Source organism: Setaria viridis, chromosome 2 (genome assembly GCF_005286985.2).
Source record: "Setaria viridis chromosome 2, Setaria_viridis_v4.0, whole genome shotgun sequence".
Taxonomy (NCBI): domain Eukaryota; kingdom Viridiplantae; phylum Streptophyta; class Magnoliopsida; order Poales; family Poaceae; genus Setaria; species Setaria viridis.
In genome coordinates, this window is record NC_048264.2 from 4109838 (window position 1) to 4132407 (window position 22570).

A 22570-nucleotide genomic window follows, 5' to 3' on the forward strand; every position below is an offset into this window, starting at 1 on the left:
CTGACGTCGGCTCCTATAAAGCAAGGAAAGGCAGGCACACGTAGGTGCAAGCTAGCTCACCACAATATATTCCAAATTATAGATTGTTTTAGTTTTTATTTTAAATTTATATATTTTACTACGTAGTTTAAGTGCATATAAAAACTATAATTCTGAAAAGCCAAACGACCTGTAATGGGAACCAACGCACCAGCCAGCTCACGAACGAAATTATAACTAACATCGACGTTGATCGAATGATGTGTGCGTTTGGTTCCTTGCCAACCAGAATAAGAATGTTAGCTGAAAAAAAAATAAAAAAAAGAGGACAGTGTGCAGCTGCTAGAAAAGCCCCGCCTAAATTGGTTGTGGATTTGTTAGCCCCGTACGTGACTGGCCAAAATATATATCCGGGCTTTTAGACTGCAGTATATATCATATCATATACGTCATGTTTTTTTTAAGGCAAATCATCTACGGATCGGAACGAGACATGGGCCATCAGAAAAACAAGAATGAGACATGGGCCTTAAGCGGGCCCACAAAGCCCAATGGTGCTCTTCGAGCGAGCTTGCCCCCTCGGCCCAGTCGATCAGTCAAGAGCCCAAATGAGCTTCTCAGTCATCAGTACCGGACGGAGCTGCAAACTTGACCATTAGCCCTCATCGTGCTGCGGATCTTATTTTTCCACACAAAAGTATATCGGTAATACTCCCTCAGTTCTTTTATTTGTCATTTTGGCATGCTTCTTACCATTTCCCCCCGCAGCCATGTGTTACTAAAGTCGTTATAAAAATGTAATGATTCAAAAATTATTCATAGTAAGTCCAGCAATGCCATTTTTATGTATAAGGCCAGTTTTTAAAATTCCACGCATTACTAGATTGTATCTATATGAGAATGAGGCATTATTCCTTCAATCCAAGCAACTCCATGAAAGATTTCCTTGGATTTGAATAGCACAAAGGGCCCTTTTGGTGGAACTTTACATAGCTTGAGCTCCACCACTAGCGTCAAAGGAGCCAGAGCCGGTGAAGTCAAACAATGTGACTTCACCGGCTTCAGCCGTTCCATAGTTTGGGCCTATTTGGTTTCCTTTGCTTATCCATAAGCAACTTAAAAATAAGCAAATAAAGTTACTTATAACCCAAACACTCTTGCTTTGTAGAGTTGCTTATAAGTTGCTTATGCATAAGCAAATAAGCAAGTTTTGAGTTGCTTATGGTTGCTTATGGGGCACTTTACTCATCCTACCCTCATTCTCTCTCCTCTCTCCCAGAACTACTCTGGTGCCGCTTCCGGCCGCCGGCCGCCTCCGCGCCGGCCGCGGCCGCCCCCGCCCGCCGGCCGCCGCCGCCCCCGCCTGCCGGCCGCCGCCGCCCCCGCCCGCCGGCCGCCTCCGCGCCGCCCGCCGCCGCTCCCGCCCGTCGCCGCTCCCGCTCCCGCTCGCGCCCGCCGCGTCGCTCCCGCCCGCCGCCGCTCCCGCTCCCGCTCGCGCCCGCCGCGCCCGCTCCCTCTTGCGCCCGCCGCCCGCCCGCCGCTCGCGCCCGCCGCCCGCCGCCTCTGTACTAAGAGCTGGTAATGATTGGGGGTAGTGGGAAATGGGATGGCAGGGGCAAATATGTCATATGCAATCAGATAAGCAACCCAAACCAAACACCTAGACTTATAAATAAGCAACTACAAATAAGCAAATAAGCAACTTATAAATAAGCATCCAAAACCAAACAGGCCCTTCATTTTGGCAGGAGAGGAAAAAATGGCTTCCATGAATAGTAGCACAACAACATCCGCTACAGTACTTGAGTCAGAAAAGCCAGAGCTACCTAGAGCTCTACCAAAGGAGCCCAAAATCAACATTTTTTCTTTATGGAGCCCAAAATCAACATTTTTTCTTTATCCCCAAGCGGCAGTTTCCCCCGGAGTGTGCCCTTTAACGAAGCTTGATCTCATGCATAGATAAATTTAGGATACCTATTATATTAAAAAATCTGAAAAATATCGAGCTCGTCCCAACGTAAGTCCTCCAATGCCTTACTTTTAAACTTTTTTTTTGTGAGGAGCCTTACTTTTAAATTTAGATACGTCACCATTGGAAATTGAATTGTACGTCCTTTTGCAGTTTTGCTTTGGAAGAAGACTATGAACTTGTTAGTACGGTGCATACCAATGAAGGCTGGCAAAGGCTGGCAGATGATGATGGGTCTGTGACAAGAAATGCTAAACTACGAGGTGTTAGTTGCTTTAGCACCAACCAAAAGATCGTTGCAGAGTTTAGTTGCCTAGTTGGAGGGAATAAAGAATGGTCATAAAAGCCATGAAAACGTAGCTGCTAACAAAATCAGCATTTTCATCTGTACATCAAATCTGGCTGGGATAAGAGATCAAGGTTTTAGCATTTTACCTAATTTGCAGATCAAATACCTATCGTTTTTTTTGCATAAACTTTAACACCAATGGAACACACATTCTTTTTTACCACTGCCTTTACATGCAAAAAGCATGCTATCAACTTTCAATTCTTTTTCCAAGCACTCTAAAATTTCTCAAAATATTTACGTGCAATCTCGTGATAAGCCCCCTATCCTCGCTTTGACCATACAACTTTTATTTTTAGAGGAAACCTTGATTCACCTTTCTATTGTACTTGCCTACCCAATTTATCCTATTTGCACCCGTTGTATTTTTAGCTTTGGTGATTTGGTTTTAAAATTTCTTGTAAATTAGTTATCGTCCAAAATTTATCTCTGTATTTTAGCGGTGCATACTGTTGAGGGAAAAAATATAATTACTTCTAAAAAAAAACCAAGGAAAAAAGGGAAACCGAGCCCAAAATTGACACGCAAAAACACCGACCCTCCTCCCAGGGTGTTAACGGCAAACATTGACAGCGCGAGGGAAATTATCAAGCAGCCCCCTCCCGGATCCCCCATTTTAGCCCCTAGACCCCCACGGCCCTCTCCCGACGACGAGCACGAGAAGCAGGCGAAGCCAATCCCCCGTCGGCTTCTCCCAGTCCCATCCTTCCCCAAATCCCCCGCGATCCCCGAAACCCTAGCCCCCAGCGCCGCGAACCAACCGCTCCGCCGCCTCCGCCGCGATCCCGCAATCCAGGTGAGCCCCAACTCGTCCTCCCTCGCGCGGAATTCCGCCCGGAAACGGCTTCCGGGCCGGGCGGAGGCCGCGCCGTCGCGGGATTTTTTTTTGGGAGTTCTTATCTCGCGTTGCTTCGGTTGAGGGTTGGGTTGAGATTGCTTGGGCGCTCACGAGCTGAGTATTTTTTTCTTCTCGTGGTTCGTGACGCAGGGCCGCACGGCGATGGTTTTGGAGCGGAGCGTTTGAGCTGTTTGGGATTCGTTCGGGAGGGTTTTTTTTTTATGGGTTCGGACGGGAATGGGCGCGGCTCGGCGGCCGCGAGGAAGCCGCGGAAGAGGCAGCTGGTGATGGAGTCCAGCGACTCCGAGGCCGACGAGTTCTGCATCTCGCCGCCGCAGAATGCTGGCGGCGCCGCGTCCGTGGGCAATGCTGGCGCCGGCGGTCGAGGTGATGGTGATCAGTTCGGGGAGGAATCCGTGGCTGTTAGTTCTGAGAAGGTTTCAGCGGTTAAGTCCACTGATGGAGAGGGTTCGGAGAAGAACAAGGGAGTTGAGGTTGAGAGGAGCAGTCCACAGCCTGTTGCCAAGAAGATCAGAGTTGAGGCCGTCCATGGTAGTGGCAGTGGGAGCAGCGGAGGTGCAGCTAAGGGTGGAACTGGTGGGAAAATGCGGCCCCGGGGGCTCCCTTCGTGGCGGTTTGAAAAGGCGGAGGTAAGGGGAGGGCGAGTTCTTGATGATAAAGGTGGGGTGGATATGAAGGCAAGCAGTGCCTCAAAGGTGAAAGAGCAGCTATCGAGTTTGGATGACAAGAGGAGACGGGTGGAGCTGCAGAAGCATGAAAAACGGACACCGTTGAAGACCGACCAGGGCAAATCTGCTGATTCTGGCCAACAGGAGGTTATTAGATTGCAAGGGAAAAGGGGTGTTTTGAAGATATTGCCAAAGAACGATAAGTTGGTCAGGGATACTGGTGATGGCAAGATTCTGTCGAAGAAAACTAAGGTGGATGGGGAGACTGGCAATGTCAAGGTTCTGCCTACTAATATCAAGGCGGATGAGAAGACTGGTGATGGTAGGATTCCAACAAAGAGAGGGGTTTTAAAACTCCTGCCGAAGAACAATGGCATGACGACAGAGACTAATGATGGCAAGCTTCTGCCCAGGAACAATAAGGTGGATGGGGAAACTGGGGTTGGCAGGATGGTGATGAAGAACTCCAGGGTGGATAAGGAGTCCATTGATGGCAAGATTCTTACCAATAAAACTAAGTTGGATGGAGAGTTTAGTGGTCACAAGGCGATGAAGAACTCTACCATGTACTTGGAAACTGGTCCTGAGAAGTTTCAGCCCAGTAGCAGTAAGGTGGCTGGAGAAAGCAATGAGAGCTATAAAGAATATGAGGAGAAAAGTGGTGCTATTGCAGAGTTTCAGAAGCAGGATGCAAATGGTGAGAAGAAACTTATGGGAAATCTAGTCTCTCCCATCATGTTGAGGAAAAGTGATCCAAGCGTAGTGGGAATTTCTTTGGGCCAGAAAATGAAACAGCAAAATTCAAAGCAACAACTGAAGAACTCCTCACTAAAGCATCATCAGGCTTCTCGGAGTCAGAAAGATGAGAATACTAAATCAATTGAGCACAAGAATCTGAAAAAGAGATTGCTAGAGCATAAAGGGTTGCAGGGAAATTTATCGAAGAAGGCAAAATCAAAAGCCATTGACCTGCAAGGCACATCTGGCCCTGTGCTCAACAAGCTTGGAATGAAGAAGCCAAGGGGAGGACCTGTCAACAAACTCAAACAGGATGTCAGGAACCAGATAAAACGCTTGCTTTTAGATAATGGATGGAATATTGAACTAAGACAAAGGAAAAACAAAGATTACGAAGACTCTGTCTATGTTTCTCCTGAAGGGACTGGCTACTGGTCAATCACTAAGGCTTATGCAGTTTACCAAGAGCAGTTTCAAAATCAACGCGATATGGGCTGTTCATCTAAGCTTAAGAATATTATGCCAGGTGCTTCAGATGCCATATCAACGGATGATCTAGCAATGCTGAAAAAGAACATAGTTAGGAGAAGGACGAATAAAGAAATTTATGGTGCTAAAAAGAAACCTGGGGCCAACAGAAGCAAAGGCTCAAAAGATATCCTTGCTGATAGAAGTTCTAGAAAGAAGCACCAGAACAGGGATGATGGGGTAAAAATCAAGCATCGGAGATGTGGGCTTCTTGTCCGCGGGGGTACTCATAATATGGAAGATAACATGGATGGCTATATTCCATATGAATGGAAGCGGACAGTATATTCATGGATGATAGATCTGGGGGTTATTTCTGAAGACACAGAGGTCAAATACATGAACAATAAGAGAACAAGAGCAATGTTGCAGGGTAAAATTACCAGGAAGGGTATTTTCTGTGGATGCTGTTCCAAGATTCTAACAGCCATGAAGTTTGAACTTCATGCTGGTTCGAAAGAGAAGCAGCCCTATGCAAACATCTTTGTAGAAGGTGGTAGGGTTTCTTTGTTGCAATGCTTACACGATGCATGGGAGAAGCACACACGATATGAAAAGAAAGGATTCTACAAGATAGATCTTGGTGATGATGAACATGATGACACTTGTGCTATTTGTGGGGATGGTGGTAATTTGGTGTGCTGCGATCACTGCCCCTCAACTTTTCACTTGGATTGTTTGGGAATTGAGGTAACCATACACATATCTGCAATGACTATTCTGTGGTTGCATGCTTTTATGTTATATTTAATTTAATTTATGTGAATTGCCTCTGCAGATGCCCTGTGGAGATTGGTATTGTCGCAGCTGTTTATGTAGGTTCTGTGGTTCTGCCCAAGAAAAGACATCTTCTCCTGAGTTACTTTCTTGCTTGCAATGTTCAAGGAAATGTAAGATTTTCTACTACGTGCAGCTCTCTCTCTTGCAATGTTCACTTGTATATTGCCTTACACAACAAGTCTGCAGACCACCAAGCTTGTTCACCCGGAACCGGGAGTGACTCCGTTTGTACCAAACCCAGTACCTCGATTGATTGCTTTTGCAGTCCAGGATGTGGAAAGGTACAAAGTTTTACTTAGTTCATTTTTTTTTGTTGCAACTTGCAATAATCTTGTTTAGTATTTTCCTGCACAATTTGTGTGCCATTCTGCCATCACATGTGCCAATATGCACATGATTCAATGGTTGGTGGTTTAACAACACACTAAGTTTTGAGATTGCATGATTTTTTGTCATTTAAGGGTTTGGTAATGCATAGGGAGATGAGAATACCTGCAATTACTAGTGTCAATCTATTTCAGTCTCATAGTAACCTGCACTAAAAAGGTCTTTTACTTCTGTATGATGGGAACATATCATGCATCAAACCTCAGGTTTACTGGATGCATGCCAGTTAATCTGAGAAAATTTTGGTCCTCCTGTATTTCTGGGAATGTATGGCATAAGAAATCTCGCTTACATGATGGAATGCATACTTTATTACATGGATCCCCAGCAAAATCATCTGCAGCAAATATAGATTCTTTCCAAATCTGCATTCAGTGCGTTATTGATGCTTACTATTGCTGAATGGCTTCAGGCGCTTAACTGATGAATCTTAAGGTGTTCTGTTACGCTTGATACTTCAGAATTTCTTGGGTAGAATATATTAATATTCATACTTTATTATATCTAGATGATGATGATGTTTCTGAGCTGCATGGCTGGTCAGAATCATGCCCTTTAAGGCTTATATTAAAGCATTATATCAATAAATCTCCAGGAAATTTGCTGCTGATAAAAAAAATGTGCATGTATATCTATCATGTTATAAATTTGCCTTAGCATTCAACATATCAGCATGCGGGATTTCCTGTTTTACCTTATACATCTTGTTAATCATGGTTAATGTCTTGAGAAATGTATGTATTTGCTGGTTCTTAGCTGTATATGTATATTAATTTTTAAAACACATGGACACTAAAGCTGTTCTGTTCGTTGAAATAACACAGGTTTATAAACGACTAAAAAAGCTTCTTGGGATAAAGAATGATATCGAGGCTGGATTTTCATGGAGTCTGGTTCGCTGTTTTGCTAATGATCAGGCCATACGCCCCAAAAATAAAGCACAGTCGGTCCATTGCAGCTCAAAGACAGCCCTTGCTTTCGCAGTTATGGATGAGTGCTTTCAGCCACACATTGATGAGAGAAGTGGAATTAATATGATTCATAATGTCGTATATAACTGTGGGTAAGTATGTTTTTGTGTTCTTGATTCATTGTGGTTGTAGCTCCATTAAAAATCAAAATGAATGGTTTTCCTAAGCTAGTTGCAATTCGAATGGAAGTTCAAAAACTCTTAGAAGCTGGGAATCTTGTTTTCTTAACCTTCTCTATTCTTTATGTTTGCAAGAGCATCTCTATATGAAAGTCAATTCAAATTTGGGTTCATGGGCTCTAGGAAGTACATATTTGGGGAGCAAGTGTTATCGTTCCTAGATCTTTCATCTTTATCTTAGTATTCCTTATACTCCATGTTGTTCTTCATAGCCATTCTAGATGTGCCATTTTTCTTTTTTCTCCCCAATGTAATCACTTATTGAAATTCTGTAATCTGCTATTGCAGGTCCGATATCAGTCGTTTAGACTTTAGTGGCTTCTATACATTTATCCTGGAACGGGGTGATGAAGTAATATCCGCGGCATCTGTAAGGTACATTTGTATTTTCTCGGTTTGAAAGGAGTTTCGGTGGTTGCCAGGAAGTGCTTACTGCCTTGTTATGTGTGTGGCCCCCGTGGCAGTAGGCACAAAACAAGTACCCTGTCAGGGTGTAATACAGATTTCTATAGCACTCCACTAGTCATTTGGTTAGCTATATGCTAATGAACTTAGATGCCAGTGTGTTAGCCATCCCCATCTGTTGTGTCACGATTATTCAATTCAACTTCTGCCTGCAACATGTGTATGCGGAAAATTTGTGTCTAGGGTGCTCTTTAGCATGATATTTGAGTTTCACATGTCTTCCATTTCACCAGTAATTTGTATCTGTTGTATAGGCAGTTAATCTACTATTGTTTTTGAAGTTTGGTATTTGTTCTTCATTCCTGACCAACCGCTACTTGTGACGCATAATAAATAATGTGAAACTTACAAACTTGCCCCTCATTTCTTGTTCTTGTTATGAATTTATGAATCCTAACATAATTTCAGTTCTAAAATGCTTCATTTATTTTTTTCTGCATGAATCAGGATTCACGGAACTGATTTGGCAGAAATGCCATTCATAGGCACAAGAGGCATGTATAGGCACCAAGGGATGTGCCGTCGACTACTCAATGGAATTGAATCGGTAATTTGCTTTCTCTTCTTAGTTGTACATTCATGTGAGTACTAGTGCTTGCTCTGCTTGCTGTCATATGTTTCTCCTTGCGTATTGTGTTGTACTTCCCATGTCCTTCAAATATATTTCTGCCTTTCTTTATTCCAGCTTACCTTCATGTGGGCTGCTGATGTTTATACATGCAGTTCTAGTATGTTTGCAGAATTGATCTTATTCACGCATTAGTACCAACATGTCTCTTGAGTCTTTCTTCACATGACTTGAAATTGTTAGATGCATCATCTGTACCCTAGTATGTTTCCTAAATTGACTGGCATACCTATTAGCAGACAACTGCGCGAATTATGTGTTGCCTTATAATTGAACATCCATTTGTGTTTATAACAAAGAGCGTATCGCAACATCTAAAATGGGTTTAATCTGAAATGGCATCAATTCTATCGTATCTTTATGAGGCCGAGGTATTGTACAAAATCCTATGGTCTAGTTCCTTGTTTTTCTGTTGTTCAGAAGAAGAGATCCACCAACTGACTTCAAGGTAGCCTTGTCTTTGACTTTCCCAAACTAAAACCCACGTAATGAGGCTAAATTTCTTGCTTTTGTAGCACACATGTATTCACAATCTTGTTTTCAGACTTTCTGACATGCTTTGGTATAATTTTATTGTTTTGTAGGCCCTTTGCTCTCTCAATGTTCGAAAATTAGTAATATCTGCGGTACCAGAAATGGAAAACACTTGGACAACTGTGTTTGGTTTCAAGCCTGTTGAACCTTCCAAGAATAAAAAAATCAAGTCGGTAAATCTCTTGATTATCAATGGCACCGGTCTACTAGAGAAAAGGTTACTGCCAACTGGTAAAGTTGATGGACAGACCACTGCCAAGCCAGGTTGCAATACCAAACTGTTCTAAGATCAATTTCTCTTGTGCTTGTAATTTCATTTCTTTTGGTAATGCTTTAGTTTCATGTCTGAACACTGCTCATTTGTTTTGTGCAGCTAATGCTGTTGGCTCTGACAAAACAGATGCTAAAGTGTTTGGTGAAGCAAGTGGATCTGCGACACCTGTTCATGTTTCGCGTGAATTTGATGTTGCTAATGATCTTGAAATTAAGTGTCATGAGAGTCCTCGCTCCTTAAATGGGAATTCAGCATGTTTGACATCTGACCAGCCTCCTGCTGCTGAAGAAAATGACGTAAAGAGAACTCTAGAAAGGACATCCCCAGTGTCTGTAGGTGATGATGAGTTGCATACACTTCCAGGAGTTAATTGTGGAGATAACATGCAGTTGAAGGCTGAAGCAGACAACACTCAAGAAGAGAAATGCAGAGAAATAAATGGGAAATTAATTACTGAAAACACTGTTGCAGAACAGAAGTGTGAAGATAAACCAAATTCCTGTCATTCAAATTCACGTGAGGTTGGGGCCATGGATCCATGTTCTTGTTTATCTAATGAGGTTGGGAAAATTGAAAATCGTCCATCTAGTGAACTTTTTGTTGGAGCTGCTCCCATAGCAGGCAAAACTGAATCTAATCTGACATCCGATTCTCCATCTATTCACTGTGCCAATCAAGAGCATGAGAAATCTGGTGCGGCTCCTGTTGACACTAACACACCTCTAGTCATTATGGATGAAAAGCCTGATAGTCATGAGCTGAAGACTGTGGTTGCTGATGGTTCTATTCAAAGCTCAATGGAAGCTAAAAGTTTGGAAGATACAACTAATATAGTAAATGGAACATCAAAAGATTCCTATATAGATAAAGATACTAGTGAGGATCACAGAGCTTCTGCAGTTGACAGTGGAGTATCTGTGAAGGGATCTATTAAGCAAACGGAGATTATCAAGGACAAAGTTGGTTCACTTTTACCAGGTTTGAAACATCCTAGTTGTAAAGATATCTTGGAGAAGTTGACTGAGTCAAAGTCACTTACAAGTGATATGGTTGAAACGGGTGGCATGGCTATGAAAGTGGGAATGACAGTTGAGAGTTGCAATGAAGCTGGAAAATCAGCTCCCATGCTTGACATTTCAAATGCTGTTTGTAAGGTTGTGGTTAAGCCTACTCAAACTTGTGGGGAGGGTCAACTTTGTGGAGAGGATGCCATATGCAGTAACAGGGAAAGTGACCTAGCTTCTAGAGAACCTGTCAATGCATGATGTTTTGTTTTCTGCTGTGAAAGGTATGATTCTAGAGAATGCAATATATCATTAAGCAACCTTATTTATGAAATGGTTCCTTACATTGCGCTTTTTAACTTTTTGTTTGGCTATTGAATTGAGTGCATATTTGCCAGTTTGTCGCCAGTAGCTGTAATTTACATGCTTCTCTTGTGGCAGCAACTTGTGGAAGACATGTTCTGAATTCTAATGTAGTCATATAACTCTTGGTTATGAATTGATGTAGTTGCAGTTGAATTAAGCTTCATCTGAAGTCAGGTATGGGTCATGAAACTTGACAGTTTGTCACAGTTATGATCCAGGATTTTTTGTAAATCAGACAATTGAACTTATGACATCTCAATTCTATTTTAGACAAGATAAATAAAAAAGAAACTGGATTGCTGAGTTGCATTTCTTTACGATCAATGCTTATTTACTGCCAGTTATTCTAAGATTTATGTGTCTTCATAGGTGATGCAATACTTGCTAGAAGAGGACTGACAAGTTCTTGTTCGAAAGTTCCTTTGTTGGTTTTCGTCTGCCCTTGTCATGGGCAAGAATATCTGAATAGCCAGAAAGGATTGCAGTTTGACTATCCTATGTTGGTGCTTAGACATTGTTTAGATGATGCTGTGATAGCTAGTCCGAAACTATTAGTGATCAGTGCTAGGTGTTACTTCTTCAGTAAGCTGGATTTGCCTTAGATGGGAAAGAAAATTAGCTAGATCGCAGTGGCTGTTTAAATTTCCCTAAATTCTCATCAAACTGTTCAATGATCTGGCATGATTCTAGTTCCAAGGGTATTTCGTCATTTTCTTTCAGTTCAATTCTGAGATTTCCCTTTTGCAGTCCTTACACTATTATACGCTTAAGCAAAGGTTCCTCACGATCTTTAACTCAAAAGGACTTGCTTTATTTTCTGTACTGACAGTGTCCGCTTTTGCAGCTGTGGCTCGTCGATGTTTCAGGACTTTTGGTGGTTCTTCTGAGGCTGTAGATCATGAAGCCTTTTTGAGTAGATGTTAGACTGCGCCGTAGAATATGGACAAGGGAGACCTGCAAGCTGGGTCATTTTTTTGCTGTACATACATACATACTCCTAGGTGGGAGTTCTCTGTTATCCTGGTCCACCTGAACTCTCTGAAGATGGTATATGGATGTTTAGAATGTAGACATGCCGACATGGGGCATATGATCCTTCGCTACATATCCTGTACAGAACTTTGAAAAGGTATCCTTTCTATATGATCCTTTGCAATTGTTCTGCTTGTGCAGTACCAGTAACGAAAATTCCGGGTATTAGCATCAAGCGTGCGACACTGCAGAGAGGATCAGAAGACGGAATGCTGGTTTGAGCTCTATTGTGGTGTTTTGTTTGAGAAATCACCTCATCCTGGGATGGTCCATCTTGAGTCGATTCTGTAAAATTCGGTGGATGATCCCGTTCCCTTGTTTATATAAGAAATGAGGTGGTGATGTATCAATCCATTTCATTTCTCAAGCCAAACAAGAATCTAACCTTATTCCTCGAATTTTGGCGATCTGTCTTGCAATCTATAAGTTTAAATTTAGTATTATAGTTTTGAAACCAAGTCACGTTCAAATCTTCAAAAAAAAAACATGGCCAAAACAAGAACAAAAAAGAAAAGAAAAAAAGGGTAAAATCCTGTTCAATGGGCTCAATGTTGTTAACGGCCCCGTTCCGGCCCAACCTGAAACAAAAGAGCCCGTTAAGCCCACTGGATCCACTCCCCTCGATCCCATCCCGCATCCATCCTAGCCGTCGACCCGCGGCCCCTAGGGTTACTTCCACCCGCTCACACTCCCACTATAAAACGCTCCCGCCTACGCCGCCGCCCCCTCTCTGAAACCCTACCCAGCGCAGCCGCAGCCCCTCGCCGCCGCCGCTTCCTCGAACTCCGGCGCGTGCCCGAGCTCCGCCAGCCGCTGCCGCCATGGTAAGCTCCGCCCTCCTTTGCGGACGCGCTGAGCCGTCACGGGGTCGGTGGTTTCGTCTGACGCGCGGCTGGGGTTGGTTTTGCAGTCGCTGATCGCGGGGGAGGACTTCCAGCACATCCTGCGTCTGCTCAACACCAACGTGGATGGCAAGCAGAAGATCATGTTCGCGCTCACCTCCATCAAGGGTGTCGGCCGCCGCTTCTCCAACATCGTCTGCAAGAAGGCCGACATCGACATGAACAAGCGGTGAGTTTTCAAATGGCTTTTGGGGTCGGTTCATGTAGCGGAAGCCTTTGGATCGTGGTGGGAAGGGGTGCTATGGATGGTTGCTTGTTTGATTTGTGGGTGGTTCGTCGGGAGTTTTGGGGGAGATCGCTCCCATTTAGTCGTGGATTGGAGAGGGCTAGGGAAGCAGCTGCAGCTTGATAGGTTTTGAGTAACAGCCATCTGATTAAGAATTTGAGTCCAAGAGGTTAGACCCTTTTTTAGATGTTAGTACTTTTGACATTAAGATCCTGTTTGTTGAGTAATAAACGAGGAATGATTGATGCTGTGTGAGAGATTGAATGTCTGCTGTTGCACAGATGTATTGACATAGGCTCATAATTTAGTTTTAAATGGTAATTTCCCTTCTTTGCTTATGTGTAACATGTTATTTATCACATCTAATTTGCCAACATAACTGCGGTGTTTGGAAGAGTAGTTTCATTGTGAAACTGAAGTTTGTTCCAACTTAACAAGTTGATTAAAACCCCTGCTAACTTTATCGTAAGTGTTGTATCTTTCGTTGCAGGCACTGGAAGTTATTCATGCTGTAGCTCTAGAATCTTAACAATATAGAACCTAGTTTTGATCAGTTTCTTGTGAAGAGTGCTTGTTCTCATTCACTTCAATTCAAGAAAGAAACATGATCAGTAAATCGTTCAATGTTCTTAGTTATCCTGAATTTAGGTTTGTTTTGCTTTCAGGTCTAGTTGGGCAATAGTTTTTTTTGTGCTTAAAAATTTAATAGGAACATATATTGACAAATTGTGATTGGCGGACAGTTAATCTAAGAAACCGTGGCTTTTATTAGTTTAATTTGGTTTTCCCCTGTTTCAAGCTTTGCAGCTGGGGATTTACTGTATCTACTGAATGTTCACTTGTAGCAGTCATCTGTAGGTCTGCAGCTATCCTTAGATGTCTTTCTGAATACTGTTTGAGAAAATGTAGTGAAGCCCATTGGAAGATGATTTTCTTTAAGAACGCATGCTGCCTTAGACATTAACCATCGCAGAAGTCTTGACATTTTGCAACACTTCTAGTTTTCTCAAGCAAACCACTTTCCAACCAATTTTTCTATGTGCTACATTAGCTGGCTGTGCCAGTGGGTTGTTATAGGTAGAAAACCCATTGCACGAAGTATATAGCTCTGATGATTATATTTTTGTGCAGGGCTGGTGAGCTGACCCCAGATGAACTTGAGCGCCTCATGACTGTGGTTGCCAACCCCCGCCAGTTCAAGGTCCCCGACTGGTTCCTCAACAGGAAGAAGGACTACAAGGATGGTAGGTTCTCCCAGGTTGTTTCCAACGCTCTTGACATGAAGCTCAGGGATGACCTTGAGAGGCTGAAGAAGATCAGGTGAGTCTCTTGGGAACATCTTTTGTTGTATGTTGCTTTGCATTCACACAGATTCATCGTCACGGCTTTGCCAGATATACTAGCTGCTTTTAATTCCGTTCATAAATGTACCTAGTCAGTTTAATTGTGTAATTGTGATGAAAAGCCTATTCATTTGTCTCGAAACCTCCAGCTGCTCTTTGCGCAGAATATGCTCACCTGTGGTTTATAAACCTCCATTCTGTTGCAGTTTTTTTCATTATATGACTGTCTTGTAACAAAAAACCCTTGTTATCCAGGAACCACCGTGGTCTGCGTCACTACTGGGGCCTGCGTGTCCGTGGACAGCACACCAAGACCACCGGAAGGCGTGGAAAGACTGTTGGTGTGTCGAAGAAGAGATAAACTCCTTGTCATCATATTGGCCTAGCTTATGTCTTGAGTATCCGAACCTTTGCACTGTGTTTTACTGGAGGATGTTTATCCCTAGGATATCTGATGAGCTATTTGGGTTCCTGAAATACTTGTAGCGACTCTTTTGGTGGCTGTGTTCCAAGCGCGGATTGAATTCAGTGTTCTTTGAAACCGTAAAGTTTTGCCTGTTTGGAAAATTCTATGCCCTTTTGTGTCGTTTGATCTGTTAGGCTACAAAGGTTGACTACGTGCTGTTTCAACCTGAGTTCCAAACTTACAATTTGGTGGAGGATCCGGAGCATGGTAATGGTTTCGTGATTGGGTGTGGACCAAAGATTGGATGCATTTGTGCACGAATCGAATGCGTGACTGGCGACCATTAAGGAGTTAAATCGCATCAGTCAAATTTGGTCGAAATTTGAATGGAAGGGTGCTTGGGATTTTGACGGAACGAACCGAACTGCTGTAGCCGTGGATGGGACTGAAAATAGAGCAAGCACCTCTCCGTTTTACTTTTCTCCGTTAACAGGAACTGCATCAGCACTTGATTAGTTTCACTTGTTACAGATGACTGCGCACAGCTTCTCCTATGAGTTTCATTTCCATGTTCATGGTGTATTCTCCATACCGCTTCAGAACTGATGATGCATTGTTGAAAACATCCCTTAGTATTCCATCAATTGATGACCAGCCAAGAAGCATATGCATAATGAATATGATGCTCTGTTGTGATGGATCATAAATTGAGCAAGAAAAGAAGCCAAATGTGACAAAGTTAAACACATGGACTGCTCCATCCCTTCAGTTGGAAGCACCGAAGCCGAGTAGCAGACAAAGTTACTGAATTCCTTCTCATGGAAAAGAGCAAGGGTCTGAATCCTATTGATCAACCTATCACTTGATGAATCTCTATCCAGAGAGCACACAGAATATATATCAATCCTTTACGCGCTCTTCTACATGCCCTCAAATTAACAGTGGAATATGCTACCTCAACAAGGACTGCATTTTGCAAAGGTTCATGTAAATTCAGTTGCACAGCTTTGCCACAACAGATTATCATCATTGCGCGAGGCATCACCAATCTTGAACCAGAAGGGCACATACACACACCAAGCTCCTGATACTTTGATGAGCCACTGGCACGAGTAAGCACTTGATCAGTGACCAACTGAACAATCAACTCAGCCTGCTCGTCATCCAAGCCATTACCCCTTGCAAGCTGCGGCAACAAGTCCTGACGCAAATCGAGCTCATGTGATGGCTCCTCATCATCACCCATACCCAGATTCATAGCTGATGCTGAGCCATCGTCGTAGGCAAGCACTTCATCCCTGACAAAATCTTGTTCCGCGTCACGTGGAAACTCTCCATCACCTTCTAGCTATCAATCTGGGTTATGAACCTCTTGTTCTCTTTATAGAACTGACGCCGTCCAAATCAACCGAGGAGAAGGTCGCGCCACCACGCGGTGGCGGCGTCGAGGGCCTCCGGCGTGCTGCGTCGGGGACGGGGGCTTGCGGCGCTCGTCGGTGGGTGCCGGCGTCGTGGGCTTGCGCGGCTGGGGCGTCGGGGAGGCGCGGCGTCGGCGGTCGGGGACGGCGGTGCGTGGGGCGCATGGCGGCACAGGGTTAGCACTAGCAGAGGTCGCCCGCGGCTGCTCCGGCGCCTCCCCGGAACATTTTCGGGATCGCGATTAATAGTCGCGATCCAAAACCGGGGTCATTTCGTAAAATGGCGGGTGGAATATTTTCAAAAAACCCCCTAATTCTTTTGAGTCTTCAGTCTAGTTTCTTTTGTTAGATGTTAGTACTTGACAATGAGATCCTGTTTGATACATGGATGAGGAATGATTGATGCTGTGTGAGGGATTGAATGTCTGCTGTTGGATAGATGAATTTACATAGGTTGATAATTTGGTGTTAAATGATAATTTCCCTTCTGTGCTTGTCTTCACCAAGCGATGTGCAACTTGTTAGTTTAGCACAACTAATTTGCCATATCAACTGCTGTGCTTGGAAGGTTGAATAGTTAGTTTATGGTGAAACTGAAGTTCTTTTCCAACCTAACAAGTCTATTAAAAGTTAAAACCACTGCTAACTTTACGTGAAGTGTCATATACATGCGGAGTGCGGCAGCAATGTTTTCATTGTAGGTACTGAAAGTTCTTCATGCTGTAGCTTGATAACTTTAACAATCTAGAACTAAGGTTTTGATCAGTTACATGAACAAACATGACCAGGAAAGGGTTCAATGCGTTTAGTTATCCTGAACTTAAGTTTGTTCTGTTTCAGTTGGGCAAGAGTTTTTTTTTTGCACCTAAATTTTGAATATGAAGAGAAATTGACAAATTGTAATTTAGTAACAGTTTTCTCCTTTTTTTGGTTCCCAAAGGTGATTGCTGCAATTAATCTAAGAAATTGTGGCTTCTAATGGATCGATTTGGGGATTTACCGTATATACTGATTGTTCACTAGTGGCAGTCATCTGTCGCTCAACGGCTAAATGATATTTGACAAAATGTAGTGAAGCCCATTGGAAACAATTTTTCCTTTAAGAACACCTGCGGTCTAAGACATTAATGTTGCAGTAGTCTTGGCATTTCGCAACGTTTCTAGTTTGCTCAGGTTTTGGTGTACTGCACAACTTTCCTACCAATATTCCTATGTGCGACATTAGCTGACTGTGCCAGTAGGTTGTTAGTCTTAATGTATGTAGCTAAAATGCCTATTGCATGAAGTTCATCTCTGATGATTATATTTTTGTGCAGGGCTGGTGAGCTGTCCCCGGATGAGCTTGAGTGCCTCATGACTGCGGTTGCCAACCCTCGCCAGTTCAAGGTCCCTGACTGGTTCCTCAACAGGAAGAAGGACTACAAGGATGGTAGGTTCTCCCAGGTGGTTTCCAACGCCCTTGACATGAAGCTCAGGGATGACCTTGAGTGGATGAAGAAGATCAGGTCAGTCTCTTGGTACATTTTTGTGGTACCTTGTTGCTCTGCTACATAAAGTTGTATTCATACAGGTTCATGGTCAGGGTATATTGTTAAAAATACTAGCTCCATTTTTTTCTGCATTAGTTGCTGAACATGCCAATTCATGATTGTACCTATCCAGTGAGCCATTTATTATCTTTCCTGAAAGAACTAATGTGACAGAAGCCTATTTGTTTGTGTTGAAAACTGTCAGCTGCTCTTGGCACAGAAAATATGCTCATAGTTCTGTTCTGTCGGTGCATTCCTATTATTAGGGGGTGTTTGGGAAACACCTCCTAAACTTTAGGACATGTCACATCGGTTGTTTGATACTAATTAGAAGTATTAAATATAGTCTAATTACAAAACTAATTGCACAGATGGAGTCTAATTCGCGAGACGAATCTATTAAGTCTAATTAGTCCATGATTTGACAATGTGGTGCTACAGTAACCGGTTACTAATGATGGATTAATTAGGCTTAATAGATTCGTCTTGCGAATTAGTATAGGGGTTCTGCAGTTAGTTTTATAATTAGCTCATGTTTAGTCCTCCTAATTAGCGTCCAAATATCCCATATGACACTTCTAAAGTTTAGTACCTCGTATCCAAACAGCTCCTTAATGGTGCTGTCTTGTAAGAAACCCAATCCAGGAACCACCGTGAACTGTGTCACCACTGGGGCCTTCGTGTCAGTGGCCAGCACACCTAGACCACCGGAAGGCGTGGAAAGAAGCACCTGGTTGAAATTGTAATCTGTAGTATTGAGATGGAAGAAGACAAAAACACAGGTGACCATGATTCCAATACGTAAGTAATACAATCCCACTTTGTCATTTCCATGCTCATGTTATTTTCCTGCTTGTTCTTTGCAATTGCACAAGTCCCCTGCTCATGTTAATTTTTGTAGCGGACCTATACTGTCTAATTTGGTACCTCATGTTAGCATGGAATTTAGATGAGGTTTGAGCATTTTGGCTTAGCTACGTTGGGCAGAAAGGATTTGAGGTCAGAAAAAGGTATACAAACAAGCGCAAGCAGCACATATTTCAGTGGTATATTGCTAGAGAAGAATTGATTTACGCTGTTATCATTCTGTCCATTATTTCTTTAAACCCTCTAATTTTCTTTTACTGCAAGATACAAGAGGCTGGGGTAGAGGCAGGCAGTGGTGGTGCACAAGCACAAGTTGCAGATGATAGTGTTTCTAGGGACAAGGTGTCAAGGACAACCTTGATCCTGTTCGCTTCAGCTTATTCAGCCAGCTTATCAGTCACCAAACAATGTTTTCCTCTCACAACAAATCAGCCATTTTAGCTTTTCAGCCGGCTTATAAGCTGAAGCGAACAGGCCTTAGCTTTACTCAAATGTTGACATTTTACACATTTGCATATGGTATATTTTTTAAAAATAACTTCTTTCTTTAATCCACAGGGACCATTGACAGATGATGTTTTTACTCGGTTCTGGTAGAGTGCTTCTATTTTTGGGTCATTTTGCAAGCAAGAGAAGAAGTGGTAGAGTGCTTCTGTTTTCGGGTCATTTTGCAAGCCAGAGAAGCAGCAGTATGCAAGCAGACATTTTGCTAGCAAGTATTCTGGGAGCAATTCAATATGCCATTTTGGACTTGTCAGGCTTCCAGTGAAGTAGATGCTTCCATTTTGCAATTAGGCATGGTACAGCCACCATTCTGCACACATGTAGTGAGAATATTGCTTCTAGATTGACATCCTGCATTGATGCAGTGTTTGGCTGCATATAATCGTAGTCTCAAATTGATAAAGACATTCATTTTTACAATCTCAAATCCAGATTCAGTGACAGCACTGTCTTCTCCTAGTCTGAAACTCTCGACATCCAAGGCCTGCCGAACCGGAAGCTGTGGAAGCCACCGTCGTTGACGCGGACAGCGGACCTCGACACCAGCGACGGATGGCCATCCTGCGCTGCTGCCGGAGCGCCGGAGCAAAATCTGGCCGGGGTAGACGCCTCGGCGTCGCCGACCCGTATATACAAGGCCCGTCGCCGTCTCAGCCTCTCAGGACTGCAGGGAAAGCAGCTCCCGACGCGCCGTCGCCGTGCCGGCAGCGTTTCCGGAGGAGCCTGGGCCGTGAGCGGCGCGCACGGGGAGCCGGAGGAACGGCTAGGCGGCGTTGTGGCTGCAGACGGCGTTGTGGGGCCAGCCGGCATCGGGGCTTGCTGTGCTCATCCGTGGCTGCCGCCTGCCGGCATCGTAGGCTTGCGCAGCCAGGGCGTCAGGGAGTCGCAGCGCCGGCGGAGCGGGCTCGCCGTCTGCTCTCCGACGCATCCCCGGAACATTTTCAAAAAGGCCCCCGATTTGGATCGCGATCAATAGTCGCGATCCAAAACCGGGATCCTTTCGTAAAATGACGGATGGATTATTTTCAGAAAATCCCCTAATTTGGATCTGGATCGCGATTATCCGATTTAGGGGTCCTTTTGAAAAGTTCCGGATCAAGTATTTGCAAAGCCCCCCTGATTCGACGGTTCGATTCCCGGCCGCCGCCGCCGCCGCCGCCGCCCCCCCATTTTCCGCCTCCTTCCTCTCCACCGGCGGTGGCGCCAAGATCGCCTCCTGCCCCGCAGACAGCGCGAGCCCGAGTGCGGCCCCTGCAGCTGACGTTCCCGCTCTGCCGCCGCCACCGCCGCTGGACCACGTCGTCATCGACTTCCCGGCCACCACCGCCGTCACGCGGCCCGTCGTCGTCCGAGGAAGCCGTCCGTGCAGCTCATGGTGTTGTTCGCCGCCGTTCGTGCAGCTCTGTCTAGCTCCAAGAACAATCACCATGGTCATCAACCGACTCGGTGTCAGCAAGCTAGCTCTAGCGACTTCTGGTGTACAATTAGTTATAGTTCTTATCGACCATGTTGGTTGTTGTAGTATATTTTGTTTGTTTAGGCTTGACATGATCAAGCATGTGTGTGTTGCTCCTCTGTAGAAAAGATTTCAAGGCTGCTTGATGCTTGTCGAAACAAAAACAACAAGTCAATGAGTCGTGTGTTTTATTCAGGCCTTCGAAGATGAAGCAACGTGTGTTTGGTTGTCCAAGCCAGAGACCGAGAGAGAGAACGAAACGGTGCCGAGCCACACGTCGCCGCCCCGGACGGCGTTCCTCCTGCGCCACCGCCGCCACAGACCCCGCCCCGCCCCGCACGTTGTCGTGCTCATCGATCCGGCCACGGCCCCGCCGCCGCCTCCACGAGCTGCTCCACAACACGTGGCGCGGAGGTGCCGACGGCCGTCAGCCCCATGGCGAGGGCGCTGGTCCGGGGCCTGTGGGTCGCGTGCATGGCCCTGGCCGTGCTCCTGCTGCAGGCCGTGTCCGGAGTGAGCGGCGCGCGCCGTTCGTCATGGCCGCAACGCTCTTCGCCGGCGTGTTCACGGCCGCGCTCTTCGGCATCTGGGTGGCGGACCAGCGGGCGCGGCCGGCGGCGGGGGCGGAGGCGGAGGCCAGCTCGTCGTCTTGGCGTTCGACATCGGCCATGGAAAGGCTCTGGCCATGAACTCCAGCGCGGCCGGTGACTGTGATTGTGATGCTGAAGCAATGTGTATATGTATTTCCTCTGTAAAAAAAAAAACATCCATGGCATGCTTGATGCGTGGCAAAAGAAAAGCAAGATCCACCTAGAACTGAACCAATCAAGGGAAGTCGATAGCTACTCTCCGAACATCTCAATCCCCAAATTTCGGTGATGTTGCTGGATTTGCAGGATCAAGAGCATCAACGAGAGCTGTTATTACTGCAACATCATCACACTTAGCTAACAGTGACATCCCACTGGCCCAGGCCAGATTTGCGTTACTGCAGCATGCGGCTACGGTAGCGACGAGAAACACTGTAGCGCCAGGAGATAGTCCTAGACTGAAAACGGAGAGGAGAGGGAGTTGAACCAGCTTAAATAGCTGACTTGAGGAACCTAGTAACTCCGGTTGCAACTTTTTGCACGAAGCGAGGAGGAAAACTGAAAAAAACAATTGACAGAAGAAATCCCATGACACAACAAGCAACTCCCTCCCTCCTCTGTTTTCCTTCACGGTGAAACAAAGCAACCAGCTTCTCTCCTCCCCCTCCAATCAGAAGCCAGTAGCAATAGCAATACATCGCATTGATTGCATCCCCTCTCCAACAATCCAAGCAGCCGGCGTCGCTTTTCCCGGTGCCCAGTCGAAGCAGGTGAGAAACACAGGAAGCTGCTTCCCGATCTCCTCCCGCACCTGGCCCATAATCATTAATCAACCGAGGAGAAGGGTGCGCAACGTGGCGGTGTGGCTGCGGACGGCGTCGTGGGGCCAGGCGATGTCGGCGCTTCCGGCATGCTAAGGCTAGTCCCAGTGCAAGGTTTCATTGCACTGTTTCTAAGGATGTCACGTCATCTTATGAGGTGTATTCTCATGAATGAAACAGGGAGTCCCAGTGCACAGTTTCATTTCACGATTTTATAGGATGCCCATGACATTTAATTGTGAGGCATGTGATTGGATATGGTTAGATGAAATGAAACTCTATAGCCCCCAATGCAAGTTGGAAACAGTGTATACACGGTTTCATCCTGATGAAACTCCTTCCCTCTCTCACTTCATAACTACCATGCCATGTCATCACATATGCTGATGTGTCACCGTATTTAATGTGCATAAAACCTTTATGAAACTTCCACTGGGATATTTGCAAAAGCCGAGGGCAGGGGGCTTGCGGCGCTCATTGGTGGCTGCCGCCTGCCGGCTTCGAGTGCTTGCGCAGCCGGGGCGTCGCGGGCTCGTCGTCTGCTCTCAACGCATCCCCGGAATATTTGCAAAAGGATCCTTGGATCAATGTCCAATTTAGGGGTGTGTTTTAAAATTTTGTAATACATATTTTCGAAAAGCCTCCTGATTTGGATTGATCGCGATCTAATTTAGGGATCCATTTGCAAATATTTTTGAATTCGTATTTGCGAAAGGCCCCTGAGTCGGACGGCTTGACTTCCAGCTACCGCCGCCGCCACTTCCGACGCCAGGACACGTCTTGGTGGATATAGATACC

At 44.9% G+C, this 22570-nt stretch overlaps 2 protein-coding genes across 2 annotated transcripts; both read left to right on the plus strand.

Moving 5' to 3' along the window:
* The first annotated feature begins 2917 nt into the window (after nt 1-2917).
* Nucleotides 2918-11937, plus strand: LOC117846313 (uncharacterized). The gene is made up of 10 exons (XM_034727458.2): nt 2918-3093; nt 3286-5780; nt 5869-5980; nt 6057-6151; nt 7082-7320; nt 7696-7782; nt 8320-8419; nt 9085-9298; nt 9408-10596; nt 11523-11937. Exons 2-9 carry the CDS (start codon nt 3357-3359, stop codon nt 10571-10573), a joined length of 4437 nt encoding a protein of 1478 aa, XP_034583349.1. The 5' UTR covers nt 2918-3093; nt 3286-3356; the 3' UTR covers nt 10574-10596; nt 11523-11937.
* A 438-nt stretch (nt 11938-12375) lies between these two features.
* On the plus strand, nt 12376-14729 carry LOC117846314 (small ribosomal subunit protein uS13z/uS13y/uS13x). The gene is made up of 4 exons (XM_034727459.2): nt 12376-12534; nt 12621-12781; nt 13970-14158; nt 14437-14729. Exons 1-4 carry the CDS (start codon nt 12532-12534, stop codon nt 14540-14542), a joined length of 459 nt encoding a protein of 152 aa, XP_034583350.1. The 5' UTR covers nt 12376-12531; the 3' UTR covers nt 14543-14729.
* Nucleotides 14730-22570: the final 7841 nt, after the last annotated feature.

Excerpts from the sequence above, each read along its gene's own strand:
- LOC117846313 (XM_034727458.2), top strand. The coding sequence starts at position 3,357 with ATGGGTTCGGACGGGAATGGGCGCGGCTCGGCGGCCGCGAGGAAGCCG. Across the intron at positions 7,783-8,319 it reads ATATCCGCGGCATCTGTAAG|GATTCACGGAACTGATTTGG; the intron begins GTACATTTGTAT and ends TGCATGAATCAG. Across the intron at positions 8,420-9,084 it reads TACTCAATGGAATTGAATCG|GCCCTTTGCTCTCTCAATGT; the intron begins GTAATTTGCTTT and ends ATTGTTTTGTAG.
- LOC117846314 (XM_034727459.2), top strand. Across the intron at positions 12,782-13,969 it reads GACATCGACATGAACAAGCG|GGCTGGTGAGCTGACCCCAG; the intron begins GTGAGTTTTCAA and ends ATTTTTGTGCAG. Across the intron at positions 14,159-14,436 it reads GAGAGGCTGAAGAAGATCAG|GAACCACCGTGGTCTGCGTC; the intron begins GTGAGTCTCTTG and ends CTTGTTATCCAG.